At 38.7% G+C, this 24,216-nt stretch overlaps 1 protein-coding gene across 3 annotated transcripts in view; it reads left to right on the top strand.

Moving 5' to 3' along the window:
- The window catches only part of VPS8 (VPS8 subunit of CORVET complex), a 397,311-nt gene that overhangs the window by 261,000 nt on the left and 112,095 nt on the right, over positions 1 to 24,216 (top strand). For all 3 annotated transcript variants that reach the window (XM_066346811.1, XM_066346813.1, XM_066346812.1), the window contains exons 36-39: positions 8,945 to 9,092; positions 13,119 to 13,208; positions 15,639 to 15,681; positions 18,927 to 19,030. In XM_066346811.1, the coding sequence (XP_066202908.1) occupies positions 8,945 to 9,092; positions 13,119 to 13,208; positions 15,639 to 15,681; positions 18,927 to 19,030 (385 nt within the window). The remainder of the gene's footprint in view (positions 1 to 8,944; positions 9,093 to 13,118; positions 13,209 to 15,638; positions 15,682 to 18,926; positions 19,031 to 24,216) is intronic.

Below are 24,216 nucleotides of genomic sequence, written 5' to 3'. Positions count from 1 at the left end.
GTCATCATTTCTTATGGCTGAGTAGTATTCCATAGTGTATATGTGCCACATCTTCTTTATCCAATCTTCTATTGAAGGGCTTTTTGGTTGTTTCCATGTCTTGGCCACTGTGAACAGTGCTGCTATGAACATGGGGCTACATGTGTCTTTACGTATCAGTGATTCTGAGGTTTTGGGGTATATACCCAGTAGAGGGATTGCTGGGTCATAAGGTAGTTCTATTTGCAGTTTTTTGAGGAACCACCATACTTTCCTCCATAGTGGTTGTACTACTTGACATTCCCACCAACAGTGTATGAGGGTTCCTTTTCCTCCACAGCCTCTCCAACATTTGTTATTACTCATCTTGTTGATAATAGCTAATCTAACAGGGGTGAGGTGGTATCTCATTGTAGTTTTGATTTGCATTTCTCTAATAACTAATGAAGCTGAGCATCTTTTCATATATCTGTTGGCCATTTGTATTTCTTCCTGGGAGAAGTGTCTGTTCATGTCCTCTTCCCATTTTTTTATTGGATTGTTTGTTTGTTTGTTGTTGAGTTTTATGAGTTCTTTGTAAATTTTGGATATTAGGCCCTTATCTGAGCTGTTGTTTGAAAATATCAGTTCCCATTTAGTTGGCTGTCTGTTTATTTTGATATCAGTTTCTCTTGCTGAGCAAAAACTTTTTATTCTGATGTAGTCCCATTAATTTCAGATCCTATTTTCTTATCCATGCAGCTACCCTATGTCTTTTGATTGGAGCATTTAATACATTTACATTTAAGGTTATTATTGAAATTTACTTGTTTATTGCCATTTTATTCCCTTTAACATTTCTTGCAGTACTTGTTTGGTTATAATAAATTCCTTGAGTCTTTGGGAAGCTTTTTATTTCTCCTTCAGTTTTAAATGATAGCCTTACTGGATAAAGTAGTCTTGGTTTGCATCACTTTGAATATTTCTTGCCATACCCTTCTGGCCTCAAGTGTTTCCATTGAGAAGTCGGATGTCATCCTTATGGGGGCTCCTCTATATATAATCAACTGCTTTTCTCTTACAGCTTTTAGTATTCTTTTTTTGTCTCTTAACTTTGGCATTTTAAGTATGATGTGTCTTGGTGTAGGCCTCTTTGGGTTCCTCTCTAATGGGACTCTCTATGCTTCTTGAACTTTTGTGACTTTTTCCTTCATCAATTTAGGGAAAATTTCAGCTATGATTTCTTTAAACAGTTTCTCTATCCCTTGTTTGTTCTCTTCTCCTTCAGGAACCCCTATGATGCAGATGTTGTTTCTCTTCATGTTGTCACAGAACTTTCTTAGAGTTTCCTCAGTCTTTTTACACCTTTTTCATTTTGCTTCTCTACTTCTGTGCGTAGGTTTACCTTGTCATCTAAATCGGTCATTCGATCCTCTGCTTCACCCAGCCTGCTTTTGATGCCTTCTAGTGCCACCTTCATTTCTGATGTTGCATTTGTCATTTCTGAATGGTTTTTTTTCTTTTTTTTTTCACAGACAGAGAGTCAGAGAGAGGGATAGATAGGGACAGACAGACAGGAACAGAGAGAGATGAGAAGCATCAATCATTAATTTTTCATTGCGACACCTTAGTTGTTCATTGATTGCTTTCTCATATGTGCCTTGGCTGTGGGGCTATAGCAGACTGAGTAACCCTTTGTTCAAGCCAGCAACCTTGGGGCCAAGCTGGTGAGCTTTTGCTCAAACCAGATGAGTCCACACTCAAGCTGGCAACCTCAGGGTCTCGAACCTGGGTTCTCCACATCCCAGTCCAACGCTCTATCCATGTGCCACTGCCTGGTCAGGTCTGACTATTTCTTTTTTATGATTTCAATGTCCTCTTTGATGCTTGCTATCTCTTTATTTAGATGCTCATTATGTCCATTCATTGTTGCCCTAAGATCCTTGAGCATCCTAAAAATCATTATTTTAAACTCTACATCTGATAATTTGGTTACTTCCATTTCATTTATTTTTTTTTTCTGGGGATTTCTCTTGTTGATTCATTTGGGTCACATTTCTTTGTCTGCCCATTTTGTCTGTGTATTGAATAGCACTGCCTGAGTTTGAAATGTTTTGTGGATTTTTGTTTTGTGGATTTTATGAGGAAGATGGGCTTGGTGGTACTGACCTCCAGGCCACCTGTTTTCCTTGTTCTAGGAATGTTTCTTTGGGGTACTATTTTCCCTCCTATTGTATGTCAGTATTAAATGCAGTTAGCTCTTTCATGGTTATGGTTATTTCTTCAGGCTGGCTGGCTCTAAGGGTCAACCTTGATCATGTGTATTACACACTGTGCAATGTCTGCCCTGTTGGGTATATTTATTCTCCAGTGTCTGGTGCCTGCTAGACTTCTCCATTGGGTGTGCAACTTGTGTAGCTAGCTGAGTCTAGTGTTGGTGCTGGCTGCCACCCACTACCAATTGTGTTGGTTCTAGATCTTCTTGGGTTGGCTTCAGCCATTGTTTTTAACTCGCTGTTGGCTACATGTCTGCAGCTACTGTTCTTTTCACTGTTTGTGTCTGTATTTTTTGTGCGTGGGTAGTGTGGGAGGAGCCAACCTGCATATAAGGATCAGCTTTCTCCTGCTTAGAGATGACAGCAGTTCTGTAAAAGCCCCAAGCTCCATAAGATGAGCCTCAACTTTTCAGCTGCTCCACCTCCTCTTGCAGTTGCCTGGTCCTCCTACAGAGTCTTCTTTAGAAAGACTGTAGTGTGGGCTCAGACTGGCCTCATCCAACCAACCCCTTTACAGGTTGCAAGCTTATTGGGTTATGGCAGCTGAGGTCAGGAATACAACATTAGTGGGACCCCCTACTTCAGGGGTCTCTTGGTCAGGAACTCAGTACGGGGAATGTGGCCCCTAATCTAGAGCCCAAACCCTCAGCCACTGCTGGATACTCAAATTTTATTTTTCCTCAACAAGGTGAGCAGCAGATTCAGATCAAGTGGAGCCAACAGTCCACTCTGCAGAAGTTCTTACAGCTGGTGAGACCCTGGTCTCAGGGAGGAAGACTGAGAGAGTCCTCTCCAGGGACTGACTGTGTCCCCCCAAAAAGTGGTTAAGCCCCCCAACGAAATTCAACAATAGATTCACAGGGACCCACACTTTAAATGTCTGTGCTCCAACCCTCTCTCCTTCCCCCTGTGGAATCCAGCTCAGCTGGGTAGGATATCCCGCACCCAGGCTGGCTGACTGTGAAGCTCCACCCTATCCAATGGACATGAGCCGCTGTGCCGGTGCTGATCACAGAGAACGGAACTTGCCTCAGTTGGACCAGGTGTGAGGAGCCCTTCCTTAGGATGCCACTCTAGCAAGGGTTGTTAGGTCCTAAACTGATGCTCTCCGCAGCTGGCCACTGGATGTGCCAGCCCTGGGCCTCCCTGGCAAGAACCTGGTGCAGACCAGAGGGAGACACTGCCCGTGACTGGCCCTAAGCAATCTTCTTGGAGCTACAAGCAATCCAGAGTTTATGGTTCCCTCTGCTGGGCCCAGGTGCACATGGAAATATCAAGCTGCACACCTAAGCTGGTTTTTACCCACACTGGACCTGGGGAAAGGTTCACTTAAAAGGGCAAAGTCCTCTTGAGTCCTAGCCTGTGTCTGCTGGCTGCTGATTGGGCCTAGCCCAATAAAATCCTCTGGTAGAGTCTAGAGCAGGGGTCCCCAAACTACAGCCCGCGGGCCGCATGCGGCCCCCTGAGGCCATTTATCCAGCCCCCGCCGCACTTCCGGAAGGGCACCTCTTTCATTGGTGGTCAGTGAGAGGAGCATAGTTCCCATTGAAATATTAGTCAGTTTGTTGATTTAAATTTACTTGTTCTTTATTTTAAATATAGTATTTGTTCCTGTTTTGTTTTTTTACTTTAAAATAAGATATGTGCAGTGTGCATAGGGATTTGTTCATAGTTTTTTTTATAGTCCGGCCCTCCAACGGTCTGAGAGACAGTGAACTGGCCCCCTGTGTAAAAAGTTTGGGGACCCCCTGGTCTAGAGCCTGCGGCAATTCAGGGATTAGAAAGGGTGGTGGGTGTGGCTCCACCCCTTGGCCCCAGGTGTCAGTCTGTCCAGATGTTTTTCACACCTCAGTAGAGTGTAGCCCCAGAAGTCCAGTGGGTGTGGCCTTTGAGACCCAGAGGAGTGGTCTCCCTGCCCTCCAGACAGTTTCTACTGCGTCTCCCGTGAGGTGGAAGCACCAGTCTTAGACTCAGGAACATGTGGGGAGAAAGGTCCACCCTCAGTACCAGCAGACTTAGTCACTGACGTGCTCTCTGCTTCCTGGCCTCTCAGAACGACCCATCATTATGACTGGGGTAGGAGAGACTCCTGAGGGTGGAACAGTTGTTTTTCCCAGGCTGATATTGCTCCTCCCAAGAAAGATGGCAATTGCAGTATTGGAGAATGACTCAGCACAGGGGTTCCAGTGGCTGGTCCCCACAGTGTCTCTCCCTGGGCCACCAACTTCACACTTTCCTCACGTAAACTCTAGTCCTCTCAGCTCTCCCTCCACTGGAGCCCCAGGTTAAGTGGCTGTGAACAAGATTTTCTGCACGAGCCCTTTAAGACAGAGTTCGCATCTCTGAGAGCTCCATTTCTTTCTCAAAGACAGAAACCCAGCTCTTTTCACCTCCAAATGTTGTGTGGGCGCCTCTTCTAAGCTCTGGGGCTCTAGGTTGGGGCTCCTGGCCTTGGGCTGAGCACCCACACATCTCAGGGTGACACTCCCTACAGTGAGAGTCCCTCTGGACCCTCAGCTGCGACTCGCTTCTGGGAGTAGGGCAGCCCTTTCCTCATCTCCGCCCTTCCTACCAGTCTCGATGTGGCTTCTTTTGTGATCCTTGGTTATAAACCCCTGAGAACCAGTCATCAAAAATCTACCTTGTGGCTGTTTCTTCTGCGTGAGTCTTCCTCTTGTCTACCCGTGCTACCTCGGTTCAGGCACTCAGCCTCTCTCCCCTGGTCTCTCTTGTTGGTCTCCTAACCAGACTTCTTAATTCTACTTCCATTTTCAAACAGACAGGTAATGATAATGTCTCTTTTCCCCTTCTCACAATTCTTTCATTTCCCATTTTTCAAGGTAAAATCCAAACTCTTCATGGTGTGCAGGCCCTTCTTGATCTGATTCAGGCATATCCAGTTTCATTTTCTCATTCTGACTCTTTTCTTTTCCCCTTTATTCTGCATCAGTGCTGAACTAATTGTTCGTAGGATAAATTGCACATTGTCATACCTCTCTGCATATGTGTTTCTCCCTCTTAGTCCACTTTGTTTCCTGGAGAGCAATTTGCTTATATGTATTAAGAACTCAAAAGTTAGCTCTGGCCAGTTGCACAGTGGATAGAGTATTGTCTTGAAGCACCGAGGCACAGGTTCAATCCCATCCCAGAATTACCAGCTTAATCCTGAGGGCGCCGGCTCAACCTTAGGGTCGCCAGTTCAAGCCCTGGTCAGGGCACATATGAGAAGCAATCAGTGGGTGCACAATTAAGTGGAAAAACGAGTTGATGCTTTTCTCCCCCTCTACCCCCTCCTCTCTCCCCCTTTATCCCCTCCTTTCTCCCCCTCTCTCTCATCTCTCTCTCCCATCTCTCTCTCCCCTCTTCCCTCTCTCCCCTCTTCCCTCCCCCCTCTCCCCTCTTCCCTCTCTTCCCTCTTCCCTCTCCCCTCTCCCCTCTTTCCCCTCTTCCCTCTCTTTCCTCTCCCTTCTCCCTGTAAGGTATTTTTCCCTGCCCAGAAGGAAGGAAGGGGCGTAGCCACCAAGTGTGGAATAGCAAAGGCTTTATTGAGTACAGAGCGCATCCCGCCCTACGAGGTTCCCTGGCTCCGAGGAAAGATGGAGGCCAGGGAAGTCTCAAGGATTAAACCGCGTGAGGGATATTTAAAGGGTCCCTAAGGTGGTCGAGCTAATATGACGTGGTGAAATCTCACTGGCTGGCAGACGGTCGCTTTTTTCCAAAGGGCTCCTGGGAAGTTTCTTTTGGTATGCTTGGTTGTGGGCAGTCCTAGCCAAAGTTCGCGGGTCTGACCTTTCCCATTATCCACCGACCTTCCACTCCCCTCTCCCCTCTCCCCTCTCCCCTCTACCCTCTACCCTCTACCCTCTACCCTCTACCCTCTCTTTCCCCTCTACCCCTTCTCTCCCTTCCTTTCTTTGTGAAAAAAAGTTGTATATGTGCTTTAATCCAGTATTTCATTTTAGAAAATATATTTTAAGAAAATACTGTGAAAGCAGAAGTACTTAATATTCAAATACCTATATTAGCATTTATACACTGAAAAAGCTATTTTAAAAAGTGAATGGGAAATGGCTAAATAAACACTGAGATATATGAGCGTAACTGAATGCCAAATTGGTAAACATGGCTAAATGTAAAAATAATGCTAAACTGGAAAAATATGTAGCATTACATAGTATGCACTGTTGGGGAGGAAAAAATTTTACTCTGCGCTTCTAGGTTCTTTTGGCTGGTCTAATAATTAAATCTACATGAGACAGGTTAACAAGAGAAAATAACCATATTTAATTTTATATGTGTGCATGGGAATTCCACATACATGAATAAGTCAGAGACCCTGCATACGTGAGAGGGTTGAGACCGAAAAGTGAAATGAGGTGTCTGACATCTTGAGCTAAGAGTGAAGTAAGGCATCAGGGGCTTCGGACAGGAGGGTAATTCACATGACATCAAGAAGATCAAATGTTCATAATTACGTGTTTGCCCTGCTATATAAATAGGCAGTCACTTTCATATGGGCAACATTCCACTTTTAATTCTTTAAAAGAGAGGTAAAAATCTCTCTTGGGTTTGCAAGGTCTCGATTGTCTTCAGTTCAAAATAATCTGTGCGTGAAAGCAGCACACCTTGGGGAGCCTGTTCTGACCCCTTCAGCACGCATACTGTTTGTGTATGATTGAATGATAGAGGATGTGGAGAGATGTTGATAGCCTACTGCTCACTCTAGTCTTTGCCCCTGTTAAAGAACAAAACTTCAACTGAGTAAATTTAAAGGTCTAATTGGCTTTATTGAACGATTTTGAATCAGGAACATCCCACCTAGTAATCAGAGAGGTGCTCCATGCAGTTGTACAAAATGGAAGGTTTTTATTGCAACCAGCTAGGTGGGACAAGAAAGTTATTAGCAAAAGAAAAGAAAAGATTGGTTCAGGCCAGGGCACTTTTCTTTAAGTGAGGACTTATACTGTTTTCTGTAAATGATGATAAGAAGCATTTCTTTTACTGGTAGGAGGCTGCAGTTACAGGAGGAGCAATTATATTTAGATGCAGGGAATCTTTCCTAAATTAATGCTTTGTTGACACTTAGTCCTGACCAGAAGTTGGGTGATAAACTAAGTAAGTTCTGCTGCTCGGAGCTTTCTATACTTGCTAATGGGCTAATTCTGTATCTTCTCAAATTGGCTGTAAATCCCAAAGATGTTTTCTTTCTTTCTTTGTGTGTGTGTGTATGTCACAATTGCCTTTAAGGTAGCAGTTTGTTGACTGGCTATTCCCTTGGACCACCACTTCAGTGTTCTTATCACATAACTTGAAAATTATCTGTTAAGTGTCTGTGGCTAACTAAATAAACTTTGAGAGCAAAGACTGTTGCATTCATTGTTTCCCCAGCATTGGCCTAGCCTGGGCACATAATAAATAGATGCTCAATAAATATACATTAAATTGAACTTAACAAAATTAGACTGCCTTCAAATAGAGGAAACCAAATATAGAATAGAAGGGTGAAAAGTACAAGGACTAGGGCAACAAAGTCAGATATGACTAGGAATAAATCCTGTCAAAAACTGCAGGAATAGAAGATGCACATGATAACCCGGGGAAATGCTAGCTCTCTAGGTAGGATGGAGGTTGTGTCTCAGTAGAACACTGTTAGGTAAAGGGAAGAGGGAATGGACATTAAGGTGAGCCAGCTGCTTTTCAGATGTTGACACCATATTATAGTTGGCACTAATACTTTATCTACATCATACTTCTGTTAATATGTCTTATAAAAATGCAAGACTGTGAAGCAAATTAGGATTAGACATAGCATCTGTGAATGAATCACAGTATTTGTTTCCTGACATTTATTGGCAAAACCCTTTATAAGTATTGAAGATGTGAATATGCATCAAACCAAGCAAATCATCCCAATGAACAGATTCTCATGCATTCATTTGTGAAGGAAATAATGTGTGCTGGGAAATGATTAGGCAACATCAACATAATCAAAGCTTTAATAAGCAAACTATAGCATTAATGAATTTACATCCATCCATTTCTAACTGTTGCTTATCAGTCTTGCTTATAAATACAACTTGTTATATCCATTTCTCAAAGCTCTTTCTGTCAGTCATCTATTAGCTACCTGCTTTGCCATATACCCAATGCTAACTTTAATGGCTGTCAAAATTAACAAAGTCTGCGCACAGAATAAATCAGTGTTCTGTAAAAAAAATTGTTGTAGGCTTTGAGATAACCTGGTACCTACCCTCACAGAGTCTCTCCTCTTTTAGAGAAGACAGAAAATTGAAGAATTGCATCATGGTGTGATTGGTGCTAATGAGGGAAGCACAGCAGAGACAGCTGTTAAGACTGGAAGATGATTTATATATATAAATATATATAGTTACTCATGAATCAAATTGTTTAAACTAAATTGGGACATCTCTTTCTTTTAGAGCAACAGTATAACTTTTGGTATGATTTATTGGAGCCTGCGCTGAATATCAATTCCTTAATTATTCGATGTAAACTGAGCAATTTTGTGATCAGGGTGTCTCTGGTATAATATACAGTTTATCTTAATAATCTACGTAACAGTGAGATTTTGAGTTCATGATTTTATCTGACCAAAACATAGTCTTGGTTTTAAGATAACATAATTTTTACCTGTAGCCTTAATTATAGCTGTGATTGAATGATGCTATTCTTGCCTTTTACGTTTTCAGGGAAGGTCTTCATGTAAATCAAGAGTTGCTGCTGATATCTCCCTGTATTACAGAGCAGTTCATTGAGCTGCTGTGTCAGTTCAACCCAAACCAAGTTATAGAGACCTTGCAAGTCCTTGAGGGCTACCGCCTAGAAGAAACTATCCAGGTAAGGCCAATAATGTAGAGAAAACAAGAGTATATTTTTCCTAATCATTCAGCATTTTACAAATGAGCAAAGGGAGACTCACGTATTAAGTTACTTGACTAATCATAGCTAGTAAGTGATAGCACCTGAGATGGAACCCAGTTAGTCTTACTCCATAATGCATGCTTTTCTTTTCTTTTTTTAAAGATTGTATTTACTGATTTTAGAGAGAGGAGAGAGAGAAAAGGTGGGGGGAGAGGAGTGGGAAACATCAACTCATAGTTGCTTCTCATATGTGCCTTGACCAGGCAAGCCAGGGCCTCGAACCAGCAACCTGAGCGTTCCAGGCTGAGTCTGTCCACTGTCCCACCACAGGCCAGGCCTCAGTGCATGCTTTTCATTGCTGTGATAATAAACTGCTTTCACGTGTATTCTAGGAAAGTCAGAAATGTCACATGTCCATCATTATTATTTTATTAATCCAGTTTCACAGACATTCTTGCCAACATGACAAACATATAAAAAGGAATACAGTGAAAATAAATATTGAAAGGAAAAACCCAAGCTCTTGTTTACAGGCAGAGATGGGTACATAGCCCTCTCATGTAATAAGACAATAGGCTGAATGGCGGTTCGGAGACTTAGCACAGTCACTGACTTGATTCTCTTCCCTTATTTTCACCTGTTCACAAACGAAAATGAAAATGTATATTATGTATAAATACACCTACTCTAATTCACTACACGTGGCTAGCATGTCCGCTGTTTAAAATTTAAGCTGCCATTGTATCTTCTTTCTTTTACTATCAATGCTCGCTAAATAGTAACCTATATTTTCTGCATCCACCTCCTGAACTGCCCACACACTTAAAAAATTTTTAATTATGGAATATTTCAAATATGTAAAAATGTGCAGAAAGTATCAAATACATATTTATCCACAAGCCAATTTTATAAATGTTAGCGTTTTGCCATACTGACTTCAGATACTTCTTGTTTTGTTGTTGTTGTTGTTGTTTTGTTTTAGAAATAAAGCACTTATATTTTACTTTAAGGTACTTATACTTTAATTTGTTATGTCCCCCTCTCTCTCCTGAGGTCACCACTAACCTAAAGATGGGAAGTTTATCCTTCCCATTCATGTGGCTTATTTTTCATATTTACCTATAAAATACAACATGTATTTTTATGTGTTTTTAAAATTTCTGTTTATGGTGTCATACATATCCTCTTGCAAATTGCTTTTTTTCATTGATTTTTTTAATATCAATTTTATAAATTGTAGATATAGTTTATTCATTTTAATTGTCATGTAATAGTTTATTGAATGATTATGTTGCAGTTTATATATTTCCCTGTTCGTGGACATTCAGATTGTTTTCAGTCTTTTGCCGTTGCAGTGCTTAGCCATTAGGTTTCTCTAAGTAATATACCTGGAAGTGGAGTTCTGTGGACAGCAGAGTAGTTTCATTCTACTGAGACTGCCAAGCTGATTTCCTGTTTGCTTCTAGTCTCACCATCATTGTTTGGTATTTGCTGTTTTCCCATATCCTTGCTAATTCCTAGTATTTTGAGACTTCTTAATTTTTGCCAGTGGATCGGTAGCATTGATTTCTCATGACATTGAATATCTTTCCATATGCTTAATGACCCTTTGGATTTTCTTTTCTCTGAATTATCTATTCATATAATTTTTCCAGAGTTTTTGTCCTTTTCTTGCTGATTTTTAGAAGTTCTTTTTAATCTCTAGGTCTCTAATCCTTTGCTGATTTTATATGGTGAAGATGTCTTCTTCCAGTCTCTCTGGCATATCTTTTAACTTGGTTTTTAGTGACTTCTTTTTAATTTATCAGTGTTTTCCTTTAACTTTTCATCTTTTGTGTGCCAGTCTTATTTCCTTTCAACTTTGATGGCATAAAGGATATCCTCTTTTATGAGTTTTATAGGTAAGCTTTTTACATTTAAGCTTTTAATCCATCTGGAATTTATTTTTGTAAACAGATCAAGAGAGGGACTTACATTTTTTTTTCATGTGGATGGCTAATGGTCCACGGGGCGCTTTATTGTCCTTCCCTCACTGATTTATACTCCCATACTGTCATACACCAAACTGCCAGGTGTACACGGATCTGTTTGTGAATTCTATTCTATTCCTTTGCTCATTTTTTTTCTATAGACATACTACATATGTTAATCACTGTAGTTTTATAATAAGGCTTCTCATTCGGAAAAGAAGTCTTCCCGCCCTGGCCGGTTGGCTCAGCGGTAGAGCGTCGGCCTAGCGTGCGGAGGACCCGGGTTCGATTCCCGGCCAGGGCACACAGGAGAAGCGCCCATTTGCTTCTCCACCCCTCCGCCGCACTTTCCTCTCTGTCTCTCTCTTCCCCTCCCGCAGCCAAGGCTCCATTGGAGCAAAGATGGCCCGGGCGCTGGGGATGGCTCTGTGGCCTCTGCCCCAGGCGCTAGAGTGGCTCTGGTCGCAATATGGCGACGCCCAGGATGGGCAGAGCATCGCCCCCTGGTGGGCAGAGCGTCGCCCCATGGTGGGCGTGCCGGGTGGATCCCGGTCGGGCGCATGCGGGAGTCTGTCTGTCTCTCCCCGTTTCCAGCTTCAGAAAAATGAAAAAAAAAAAAAAAAAGAAGTCTTCCCTCCTCGTTCATTCTCTTTAAAGTTCTTTGGCTGCTCTTCGTCTCTTACTATTCCACATCAATTTAAGAATCAGATTGTCAATTTCCTTTAAACAAACATCTTCTGGAGTTTTGATGAAAAGAATACATTGACTTATAGATTAATTCAGGGAAGATTGACATCTTATGGTATTGTCTTCCCATTCAGAAACATGGTTACCTTTTTAAAATGCCGTTAATGCTCTTTGGTAAAGTTGTATAACTTTATGTAATATTTTTCATAAGGTTCTTGCACATATTTTCTTAAGTTTCTGCCTAGATACTTACACTTTTGTTAACATTTCAAAAGGAAATTTTTGAAATAACATTTTTTGTTGATTATTGCTGCTGTATATTCTTAATTTTTGCACATTGTTTTGTATCTGGCAACCAGGCTGAATTCTTTTGTTATTCAGTAGTTTCTAGATTTTTTATGACAATAATATTTTTTATGACAATAATTGTTTTTTTCTTTCCAGTCTTATACTTTTGTCTTATCAGATGTCTAGGAACTCTAGGATATTTTGAATAGAAGCAGTATTGTATGCATTCTTGCCTTGTTCTTGATTTTAAAATATTTTACATTAAATACAGTGTTGACTATAAGATTTTGTTAATTTTTATTAAGTTAAGAAAGTTCCATTTCCAATATGGGTAAGAGTGTTTTTGTATTGTTTTTGTTTCTGTCAAGAATGAGTACTGCATTTTATCAAATGGTCTTTCTGCATGTATTGAAATGACCACATTTTTCTCCTTTGATCTGTTAACCTGTTAATATATTACTTGTGCCTTCCTTTTTTCTTACTCCTAATAAGAAATTTAAAAAGTTTTACTCTGTATGTCTTTTCAAAGACTAATTTGGGATTTTTCAAATTTATTATTTCTCTGTTGTTTTTATGGCATTATATTCTTTTATTTAAGCTTAATTGGTATTTTTATTTTTTACTTATTAGAAACTCTTCTGACTTTATTAATCTTTTTTTAGCACCCACAAGTTGATATGTAGTATTTTCATTGTAATTTTGTTCTAAATATTTTGTGTTTAATTATACTTATCAATCTCTGGATTATATTATTACTACTTATGTAAGATAATACTGGTTACCTTTTCTCTAGTGGATATACCTCATTCGTGTGCATAACAATTTTTTAAATAAGTGAAAAATAAATGAATGCACTTAGTGTAGTCAAAATTCAAACTAGGGCACTGTAGGACCAAAAAGGCAAGTATTTGATCTTATACTATAAAGTAGTATACTAGTAAGTTACGATTTTATTATTTATTGTCATGTTGGGGTTTTTTTTTCATCTTTAATAAGATCTTCTCACTTCATAAAAAAGATTCATAAACAAAAATCTTTATCTTTTCTTGCTTCCTAGATTACCCAGAAGTATCAACTTCATGAAGCCACTGCCTATCTATTAGAAAAGAAAGGAGATATTAATGGTGCCTTCTCGATAATGCTAAAGGTAACATTTTACTATATTTGCTGTGTTATGTTTCTATCCCTTCATTAGTCTAGTTCTTTTCTTTTTGAAATGTAATTGACATATAGCATTGTATATGTTTTCATCCATCCATGGTAATTTCTTATGTTTCAAAGTAAATTGTAGGCAATAGTACCTTGTACCTCAATAATTTTATCATGCGTGTCATTGACTAGAGTTCAGTGTTTCTTTGTGGTACTTTCCCTTAGGTATTCATATTGCATTCAGCATGTTTTTGATATTTACCTCTGTTATTGGATGTACCAGTAGTTTGTCCTGTTTACTGCTGCGAGGTATATAACTGTATGAATATACCATAATTTATTCAGTCTTCTATCAGTTGCTACCTGGGCTAATTCTAGGTTTTGGCTATTATGAATAAAACAGCTATAATCATTCTTATTCATAAATGTTTTTTTTTCCCCTGGAGTCAATACCAAGGAGAGAATTGCTGGGTCACCAGATAGCTATAAGTTTAGTTTTATAAGAAATTTTCAGAGACTAGCCTGTGGTGGCACAGTGGATAAAGCATTGACCTGGAATACCACAGTCACCTGTTCAAAACCCTGAACTAGTCCAGTCAGTGCACATACAACAAGCAACCACAGAACAACTAAGGTGAAGCAACTATGAGTTAATACTTCTCGCTCCCTCCACCCTCTCCTATCTCTATAAAATAAATAAATAAAATCTTTAAAATAAAAAATGAAAGAGACCTGTGGTGGCGCAGTGGTTAAAGTGTCAACCTGGAATGCTGAGGTCGCAGGTTTGAAACCCTGGGCTTGCCTGGTCAAGGCACATAAGGGAGTTGATGCTTCTGCTCCTCCCCCACTTCTCTCTCTCTCTCTCAAAATGAATAAATAAAATCTAAAAACATTATCAAAAAATAAAGAAATGATCAGACTCCTTTCTAAAATGGTTGTAGTACTTTACATCCTACCAGTAATGTGTAAGTGTTTTGGGTGCTCCACATTCTCAACAACAGTTTGGTGTTCTATTAATTTTGGGGGGAAAATTAATTCTTTTAATTGTAACATATACATAACATAAAATTTACCATTTCAGTGGCATTAAGTATATTTACATTGCTGTGCAACCATCACCACCATCCATCTCCAGAAATTTACTGTCTTCTCACAAACCCATTAGAGAATTACTCCCCATTCCTCCCTTCCCCCCGCCTCTGGAAACCGTTCTTCTTTTAAACTCTGAGAATTTAATTACTCTAGGTACTACATCTAAGTGGAATCATACAGTATTTGTCCTTTTGGGTCTAGCTTATTACGCTCAGCATAATGTCTTCAAGGTTATTACACTTAGCCTCATGTTGTGAGGGCCTGAGCTGGTTGTGGTAGTGGTGGTGGAGGGGGAACAGGATGGGAATTTAAGAACTCACTGATTATTTGAATACAGTATAGGGTGAGTGCTTAATGACGATCCCATGATTTTTTCACTTAACATTAACCTTTAAAGGATCTCAAGAAAAGGAACAAATTTTTAGTAAAAGGGATATATTAAAGTCAGTTTTGGTGTATGTTAAGAAGCCTTTGCAATATCAGTATTTGATTATAGAGAATTCAGTAAAGCCGTGGACAATGCAACTGCATATTTAGGAGATGTCACATACCCATCTGTGCCCCACACTGTGGGGATAGACCTGTCATGTCCTTTTGTATTTTGTCCCTTTTTTTTCATAACCCAGTATGAATTTTATTCCCTTATCCAAAGCATGAATACATTCTAATCCTCACTACTGCGCTGCAGGAATGTCAGTGATGACTATGTGGACAGCACAACAGGAGCAGAAGTGGGACAAAATAAGTGATACTTCATATTTTGGGTCCCTTCTAATACTGCTAGCTATGCTTTCTGTGTGACAGTGGATAGAGCGTCAGCCTGGGATGCTGAGAACCCAGTTTCAAAACCCTGAGGTTACCGGCTTAAGTAACCAGAATTCTCTTCTAATGACAGGGACCATTTTTTTTTTTTTTTTTTTTTTTAAGTAAGAGAGAGACAGGCAGGCAGGAAGGAAGGGAGAGAGATGAGAAGCATCAATTCATAGTTGCAGTACCTTAGTTGTTCGTCGATTGCTTCTCAAATGTGCCTTGACCAGGAAGTTCCATCTGAGCCAGTGACTCCTTGCTCTAGCGACCTTGACCTTCAAACCAGTGACCTTTGTTATCAAGCCAGTGACCTCGTGCTCAAGCTGAATGAGCCTACTCAAGCCAGTGACCTCGGGGTTTCAAATCTGAGTCCTCAGCATCTCAGGTCGACACACAATCCACTGCACCACAACTGGTCAGGCAACAGGGACCATTCTTAATAACTTCATTGTTTCTTGGGTTTTTAAAAATATATGTCAATTTAATTATTTAGTGGATTAGAAATTAAACTGTTTATTTTACCTCCTAGAGACTACAAAGCAAACTTCAAGAGATAACACATCAAAATGAAAGTAAGTACTTGAGTATAAAATATAATTTTTTTATTTACCCCATTTTAAAGATGTTATCTAATAAATCACATTTATTAAGTAATAATTGGATTTTTCTGCACAATTATTGTTCATTTACTTTATCATTGATTCCATTTTAACTTGTTTTCAAGGGAGCATAATATGAAAGCGTGTAAACCACTCTTCACTGGTATTGACTTTTTTGTTATATTTCTGTACTTATGACTTGGTTATTATTATAAATGAGCTGCATAACTAATGTCTTAAAAATTACTATAATATGCTGAATAACAGCAGGGCAGAGAGCTTCTAATCAGTAAGTAATAGCCAGTGTTTCTGTACTGACTTTATATAGCACAAAACAGTAAAGTCTGATAATCTAGCATCTTGAATGGCTTTGTAACAGATAGATACTTCCCATTATATTTCTTGATATTTAAAAAATTGTGGTAAAATATGCTAACATAAAATTTACCATTTTAACCATTTTTTTAAGTACAGTGCAGTGACATTAAGTACACTTACATTGTTATACAACTATCACCACCGCCCATCTGCACAATTTTTCAATTTATACATTGAAATTCTATACCCATTAGACAGTAATTCCCTATTCCCTCCTCCCATTCAGCCCCTGGCAACCATCATTCTGCTTTCTGACTCTGTGAATTTGATTACTCTATCTATCTCATATAAATGGAATCATACAGTATTTGTCATTCTGGGTCTAACATTACTTTTAATATAACATCTTCAAGATTTATCTGTGTTGTAGCACATGTCAGTATTCCATTCCTTTGAAAGTCTGATTAATAGTCTGTTTTATGTATCTAGCACATTGTGTATCCATTCATCAATCAATGGATACTTGGGTTACTTCCACTTTTGACTATTGTGCATAATGCTGCTATGAACATCGGTGTACAAATATCTTTTCAAGTCCTTGCTTTCATATCTTATTTTCATACCAGAAGTAGGATTGCTGGGTTAAATGGTAGTTTAATTTTTTGAGGAATCACCATAGTGTGTTCTGCAGTGGCACTATTATTTTATATTTACACCAACAATGCAAAGGGGTTTCAGTTTTTCCACATCCTCACCAATAATTGTTTTGTTTTTTCTGTTTTCTTGATAGTAGCCATCCTAACGGATGCAAGGTGATACTTCATTGTGGTTTTGATTAGCATTTCCCTGATGATTAGTGATGTTGAACATTTTTTCCATGTGCTTATTAGCCATTTGTATATCTTCTCTGAAGAAATGTTTATTTAAGTCCTTTGCCCACTTTTGAATTGGATTACTTGTTTTCTTCTTGCTTAACATTTTCAAAATAGCCCTCCCGAAGTTCAGAGAATCACTTGATGGGTGATGTTTAGATTGTCCTACCTCTTTAACACACCAACACATTACTTGGACCCCTAGGCTCACACATTTCCCTAAGTGCCAACACCTGAATCCTCTAATGATTATTTGTTTTTGGAACCTCAATAAACAATTGGTTGACTTTTCCATATTTAGTCCAACTAATAAACCTTTAATTACTGTTTTTGTACTGTCCCTATGTATAAATTTGACTATGTTAGTAGGTTTATTGCATTTTTGAGATTTCCTTTTTCATTTTAGTGTTATAAGAATAATTTTTGCAGAGATTACATGAAATATTGAGAGAAAAGTAGGAATAATATTTCCACAAATCACTACAATAATGTGCAGGTGATATGTCTAGAAACGCCAGTTCCTTGAATTCCCATGAAGATAAATTTCTCAGCAGTAGTCTCATGTCTACCATTTACTTTCAGATTCAATTTTGACAGTATGCTTAAGAATTTTGGAAGATTTGCTGATTGTAATACATTGTGCTAGTTCTTCTGGGTTATGCACAGATGGCAAAACAAAGTCCTTGCCTAGAGAGCTATAGTCGTGTGAAGGAGACAGATAATGTAAATAAAAATTTATAGCGAAGGTAGAATCAAGTATTGTAGTAGAAGTATAGTAAGAATGACAAAGGATTGTGGGAAATTAAAGAACAATTTGTAACTGATTAATCAAAGATACTTTTGTGAAAGATGTGACCTTTGAAGTAGTTAGCTTGGAATGATGAATAGGAATTTGACAGGCAAAGGCCAGGAAAAAGGACCTTGTAGACCAAGGAACACACAAACAGGAAAATGCCTGGCCAGCAGCCTTAGAGTGTAAGAATAGTCTGGTGATACAAGAGCACAGAGGGTGAGAAGATGAGCCAGAATGTTTACTATGTTTACGTAGTGTCCGAGGTTTACTTAAATTCTATTTTTAAAATTAGAAGTCCTTGATGGTTTTTGTGGATGGGTTGTTGATGTGTATGTACTTATACTTAAGAAAAAGTTTAGTGAAAGTATAAAAGGGAGTGAGGGAGGCAAGATTTAGAAGTCAGAAGTTTAATTAGGAGACTGTTACAATAGTGCAAAGGAGGTGATATGGAGCTCTGCCAGGGTAAAATTGGTGGGCATGTGAGAGTGTGGAAGCAGAACTCACAAAATTGGTAATTTATTTGAATGCGTGGGTAAACAAGAAGGAAAGCATTAAAGATGACAGAAGATTTATAAACTCATTGTCTTAAAGATGATGGTTCCATTAATTTAGTTTGGAAATGTAGCAGTAAGAGCAGATTTAAAGTGAGAAAAATGACTTGGGTTTTGCATATACAAAATTCAATGTTATTGCAAGACATCAGTGTAGAAATAGATGTTAAAGTCTGTTAAAAATTCAACCTGCAGATTATGAAAGGAATAAGGATAGAATTGTATATTTGAAAGTTATTAGCAAGGATATGAGAGTTACAGTCCCAAGAGTGGCTAAAATTATTGAAAAATGAAAACAAAAGGGCCTAAAATAATACCTTGGAGGAATACCCACATTTAAGATATAGAGGAAGAAATGAGAGTAAGAAAAGTGAAAGATAATTTATTTCTATAATCTACAAATAGATAGTTGGTGATTTTCCATAGTTAAAGTTGATTAAAATGCTAAGTTTGATGTGCTTTATATATCCTATGACTATCAAACATTGATATGGAAAACTTGCACAGAATCACCTATTTTAATCTACTAAATAAATCTTGGCATCAGTTCTCAGAGGTGATTATATCATAGAAAAACTAAGGGTATACAGAAAAAAAAGTTTTAAGATTTTTAAGATTTTACAGAAGCTTTGAAATTATCATTAATTTAGTCTTAAATGATGTTAACAAATTTTCTGAATCTAGATACCAAAGAGGATCCATTGTTGAAGGATGTTGAAGATACCTTGGTGGAGACAATTGCCCTTTGCCAGAGAAATTCACATAATTTGAACCAGCAGCAAAAAGAGGTAGGAGAATGACTACTTAGGCATTTAAGAGTCTGTTTCAGTCTGAAACTAATTCTATTTCCATTTTCCTCTCAGCTACCTGAGTTCAGTTCAACTGATTTTAATCACTGTTTAGTGCTCCCAGGAGTATAGGACTCTCAAAGTTATTATGAGAAGTGCTTGTCTTCTTTGTTCTCATGAAAGGCTTTATATTCTTAGATTTGGCTGTGTTGCAGAACTTAAGTGTGTGAATACTAGATGTCCTTATTCTCTTTGGACTGAGATTTTGTGAATTCCGTGTAGTGATATTATGGATGAATCATCATTTATCATCTCTTCCACTTCCCATGGATGAAAATGAGCATGAAGAACTGGAGGAAAATCCTCAGGAAAACAGAGAAAGCTGGAAAAGGTCAAAAAAGGTTATGATACAGGAGTTCTCAACCTCAGCGGCATATTAGAGTCACTTGGGAAGCTTTGAAAAATCACAGCACTCAGATTGCACCCCACATCAATTAAATTAGAGTTTCTGCGGCTGTAACCCAGTCATCAGTATGCTAAAGCTTCTCACATGATTGCACTGTGCAGACCGAGTTGGAAGCACTGCTGTAACAGATTTCAGGCTACGAAAAGGGAGAACACAAAACTGAAGGAGGAATAGTTGAGCACTTGTGCAGGTGGGAGTTACAGCAGTGAAGTAGAAACTAAGGGGATGAGATGGGTCTTGACAGCCTAATTCTGCAATAGTTTTAAGAAGTCAAGTTAGCAGCATGCTATGACTTAACTCCTCTGGTTTCTGCCCCTGCAGGCAGTGGCCTCTGACTTGATACCACCTGGCCTCTTTCCACTGCCTGGTTTTCTGAAATGGGAAGTAGGATAATTGTTTCATGTGTAGTTAGCAATACATGTTACAGTGGAAATAAAAAACCTGGCATGTTTCTGCTCTTATGAGATGGGTAAACCTCTCCTTTACCTTTTTGTCAAGGATTTTTTAAGGTCATACATTTTGAAAACCTTTTAGAATATGAATTGTGTATATCAAGCACAATTACATAATATATGTTTTTTTTTTCCTTTATTAAACTTTTTTTGTGTGAAAGATACATACCCATCATTTTTTTTAAATCCTTCAATATAGAAAGTTATATAAAGGATATTTTAAAAAATTACCTTGTGTCCATATTATCACCCCAAAATAACCATCATTATCATTTGGTGAATATCACCCTAGATATTTTTTATCTGCCTAATAGGTTAACATAACTTTAGAAATATTGGATCAAGCCTGACCAGGCGGTGGCACAGTGGATAGAGTGTCAGCCTGGGACACAGAGGACCCAGATTCGAAATCCGAAGTTGCAGCTTGAGCGCGAGCTCACCTGGCTTGAGTGCGGGCTCATTGGCTTGAGTGCGGGATCATAGACATGACCCCATGGTCACTGGCTCAAACCCAGAGGTCGCTGGCTTGAGCAAGGGGTCACTAGCTTGGCTGGAAACCCTCAATTAAGGCTCATATGAAAACGCAATCAATGAACAACTAAGGTGCCACAATAAGGAATTGATGCTTCTCATCTCTCTCCCTTCCTGTCTGTCCCTATCTGTCCCTCTGTCCCTTTCTCTGTCTCTGTCTCTCTTGCTAAAAAAAAAAAAAAAAAAAAAGAAAATAAATTGGATCAAATAATCTTTTAAAAATAAATTGTAGAATTCAATCTCATTTAGGAAGCATATATAAAACTGAGCAATTGCTGAATTTCAAATATTTCTTCACCATACTATCTCTTCATAAATCTCAATAAAGCTTAGAAAACTCTCAACTGGAATAGATGGGAATTATTATGCTCATAATTACATTGCAGTTTTTATAATATCTATGACTCCAAGCCAGTAAAGAAATTTGCATGAACTCTTCCTGTAACCTCTCTTCTCCAACCATCTTAATTTTAATTAGTTGTGTTATTTTGCCTTATTAAGGTTAATAATACATTTTTTTCTGAATCTATAATTCCCATGACTGTTTAATCTTTATTAAAATGGATATTGGGTTTACACCAGTCCTTTTGCCATGATTTTTCCATCCCAAATTTTTATTTTCATTTATCTTGTGGTTAGCTGGCTATATTTGGACATGGTTATATTTTGAAGAAAAACACAAAAGGGCTAATATTGTTAAAGCTATGTTTATACATATTTGATTCTGAGCCTTTTTTATTTCTTAACCCTTCCATCTCTTCTCTAATATCTATTTGATACTCTTTCTTCTCCTAGAAATTTAAAGGAAAAATTACAATTATGTTTTATAAATAGAGCCATTCAGGTTCACATAAGCTGAAATATGTCCAGATTCACATATATTAGTGGTAGAATTAGCTATAAGACCCATACCTCCAGAACTCCAGGAATTGTTCTGACTGTATTTGAACTCTGTATCTCTTACTCAGAGATAGTGGCAAAAGAGAAATTTATTATTATTTTTTGGTCACAAAGCATCTGAGTTAGAATTTGTTTAATAAAGATTTTAGATGTTAAACTTATTTCTAGTCTTTGAAATTTTCACTTCTCTAATATTATAATTACACCATTTTCTGACTGTATGTAAAAGAAGTCTGTCCATAGGCAAGTCTGTCTGTCTCTCCCTCTCTTTGGCACACACATACACACCTCACACCACTCTCTATCCCCTATCCCCAACAACTGGTTTCTGCCTCATTTCTAAACAAGTTTCATAATAACAAAAAAAATTGAACGTTGGTTTTTATGTAGATAGTATTTTTGTGAAAATGCTAGATTGCTTTTATATATATAATACCAAACTTTAAGTTTGGGGGATTTTAATAGTTGTTTTGCCTTGTTTCTCTTTGCTTTGTTTTGTTTTGGAGAGAGTGAGAACAATGGCCACAGACACTAACTAGAAAAGTTGATGTGCCCAGAAACTTGCTAATGAACTGTCTGTAATATCTCTTTCTAAAACTTTCTTCAGAAAATGTAATATTAAGGAGTCTTTTCTTTTCTTTTTTTTTTTTTACAGAAACAGAGTCAGAGAGAGGGATAGACAGGAACAGAGAGAGATGAGAAGCATCAATCATCAGTTTTTCATTGCGACACCTTAGTTGTTCATTGATTGCTTTCTCATATGTGCCTTGACTGCGGGCCTTCAGCAGACTGAGTAACCCCTTGCTCAAGCCAGCAACCTTGGGTCCAAGCTGGTGAGCTTTTTGCTCAAGCCAGATGAGCCCATGCTCAAGCTGGTGACCTCGGGGTCTCAAACCTGGGTCCTCTGTGTCCCAGTCCAACGCTCTATCCACTGCGCCACCGCCTGGTCAGGCAGGAGTCTTTTCTTAAAGTTTGACCACAGGAAGTTGGGTCAACAGTCATTTCCCAAGGAGAATTTCTGCCTGTCCTATCTTTATGGTGCTACCCATAAATATACTGATTAGTTATAACAGAGAATATGCTTTTTCTATGCATATAATTCCCTGAAGAGAAAGCTGGTTGTTCTGTGACGGGAAAGTGATTCAGCTGTAGTTGTGTTGTCTCAGGGGTTAGGATCATCACTTTCACGGATGTTTATTTTAGCCTATGGGCTTTTGGTTATCCAGATAAAAATTTTAAGAATCAGTTTTAAAGAGCAAGAAAGGTAGAATATTTAAAAGGTATTACCATATAGTTAGGGTTAATGTGGAGATTTAGTTGAAGAAGAATAACTTCTATTTTAGGATATGAACACATTTTATAGCTATTACCTGTACAGCCATGCTTCCCCTGGTCTGCCATTTATAACTCAAGAATAGAATAACCTTTTAAATGGTAATTCTTCTAAATTGTCTGGATTAAACAAGGAAGTTTATAAATAAAATTTCAAAGTATAATATAAAATTCAAAACGGAAAAATTAGATATGCCATAGACAATTAAAAGACCATAAATGCACAGAAATAAATAATAGAGTTGTCAAAACAAGTTAAAATAGGCAAGTAAAGGGTGAACTAAGTAAAAAGTAACAAATGAGGAAACAAAGGAATTCATAGATACAGACAGCAGATTGGCGGTTACCAAAGGGGAAGGTGGGTGGGGGGCAAAATGGGTAAATGGGATGAAATATATGGTGACAGATGAAAACTAGACTTTTGGTGGTAAGCACACAATAGGGTATACAGATATTGAATTATAATATTGTACTCCTGAAATTTATATAATGTTATTAATGAATGTTACCTCAATTTTTTTTTGTATTTTTCTGAAGCTGGAAACGGGGAGAGACAGACAGACTCCTGCATGCGCCCAACCGGGATCCACCCGGCACGCCCACCAGGGGCGACGCTCTGCCCACATGGGGGCCATGCACTGCCCCTCCGGGGCATCGCTCTGTCTCGACCAGAGCCACTCTAGCGCCTGGGGCAGAGTCCAAGGAGCCATCCCCAGCGCCCGGGCCATCCTTGCTCCAATGGAGCCTTGGCTGCGGGAGGGGAAGAAAGAGACAGAGAGGAAGGAGAGGGGGAGGGGTGGAGAAGCAGATGGGCGTCTCTCCTGTGTGCCCTGTCCGGGAATAGAACCCGGGACTTCTGTACGCCAGGCTGACGCTCTACCACTGAACCAACCGGCCAGGGCCTGTTACCTCAATTTTTTAAAAAAGAACAAAATATAAGATTAAAGTTGATGAGTACTGGATAAAATAAATTAAAATTTCAATAAAATAAAGAATTGCCAGTATATAATATAGTTAAAGCCAGTATCTTAAGAACTTGAAGAAATACATAAAAACTCATTAGTATAAAACCCTGGCCTTAGAAAACCTCACGTGGGGGCAGATAAAGGCTCCTTAGGAGAGCTCCTCAGTGGGAGGTTATCCAGTGGGAAAGTCACTGGACCCTGATCCTGTCCCCTTAACAGGCTCCATATCTCCATTGCTGTGTGAGCTCTACAGTGTCAGAGAGCGGGTGCAGACCATGCACTTCCGTAAATAACCCCTTGTCCTGCTCTGCCGCCAGGACTAGGTTCCTCCTAAGGTTACTGTGTTAAGGTCTTTATCCAACAAGAAAACATGTTTGAAATTTCTAAAATATATTAGTTTGATTTTTGACAATAAAGATATTTCTTAAGGCTTAAGAGGAGCACAGAATTGAGAGTCATTCTACCAATTTACTGGCAGTGTGATTGTTGGCAAATTACTTAAGTTTTCTAAACTTCATTTTTCTATCTCAAGTGAGGAAA

This window comes from Saccopteryx leptura, chromosome 8, assembly GCF_036850995.1.
Source record: "Saccopteryx leptura isolate mSacLep1 chromosome 8, mSacLep1_pri_phased_curated, whole genome shotgun sequence".
NCBI classification, from domain to species: domain Eukaryota; kingdom Metazoa; phylum Chordata; class Mammalia; order Chiroptera; family Emballonuridae; genus Saccopteryx; species Saccopteryx leptura.
The sequence above is the reverse complement of the archived record's forward strand: the minus strand, read 5'-3'. Positions and strand labels throughout refer to the sequence as shown.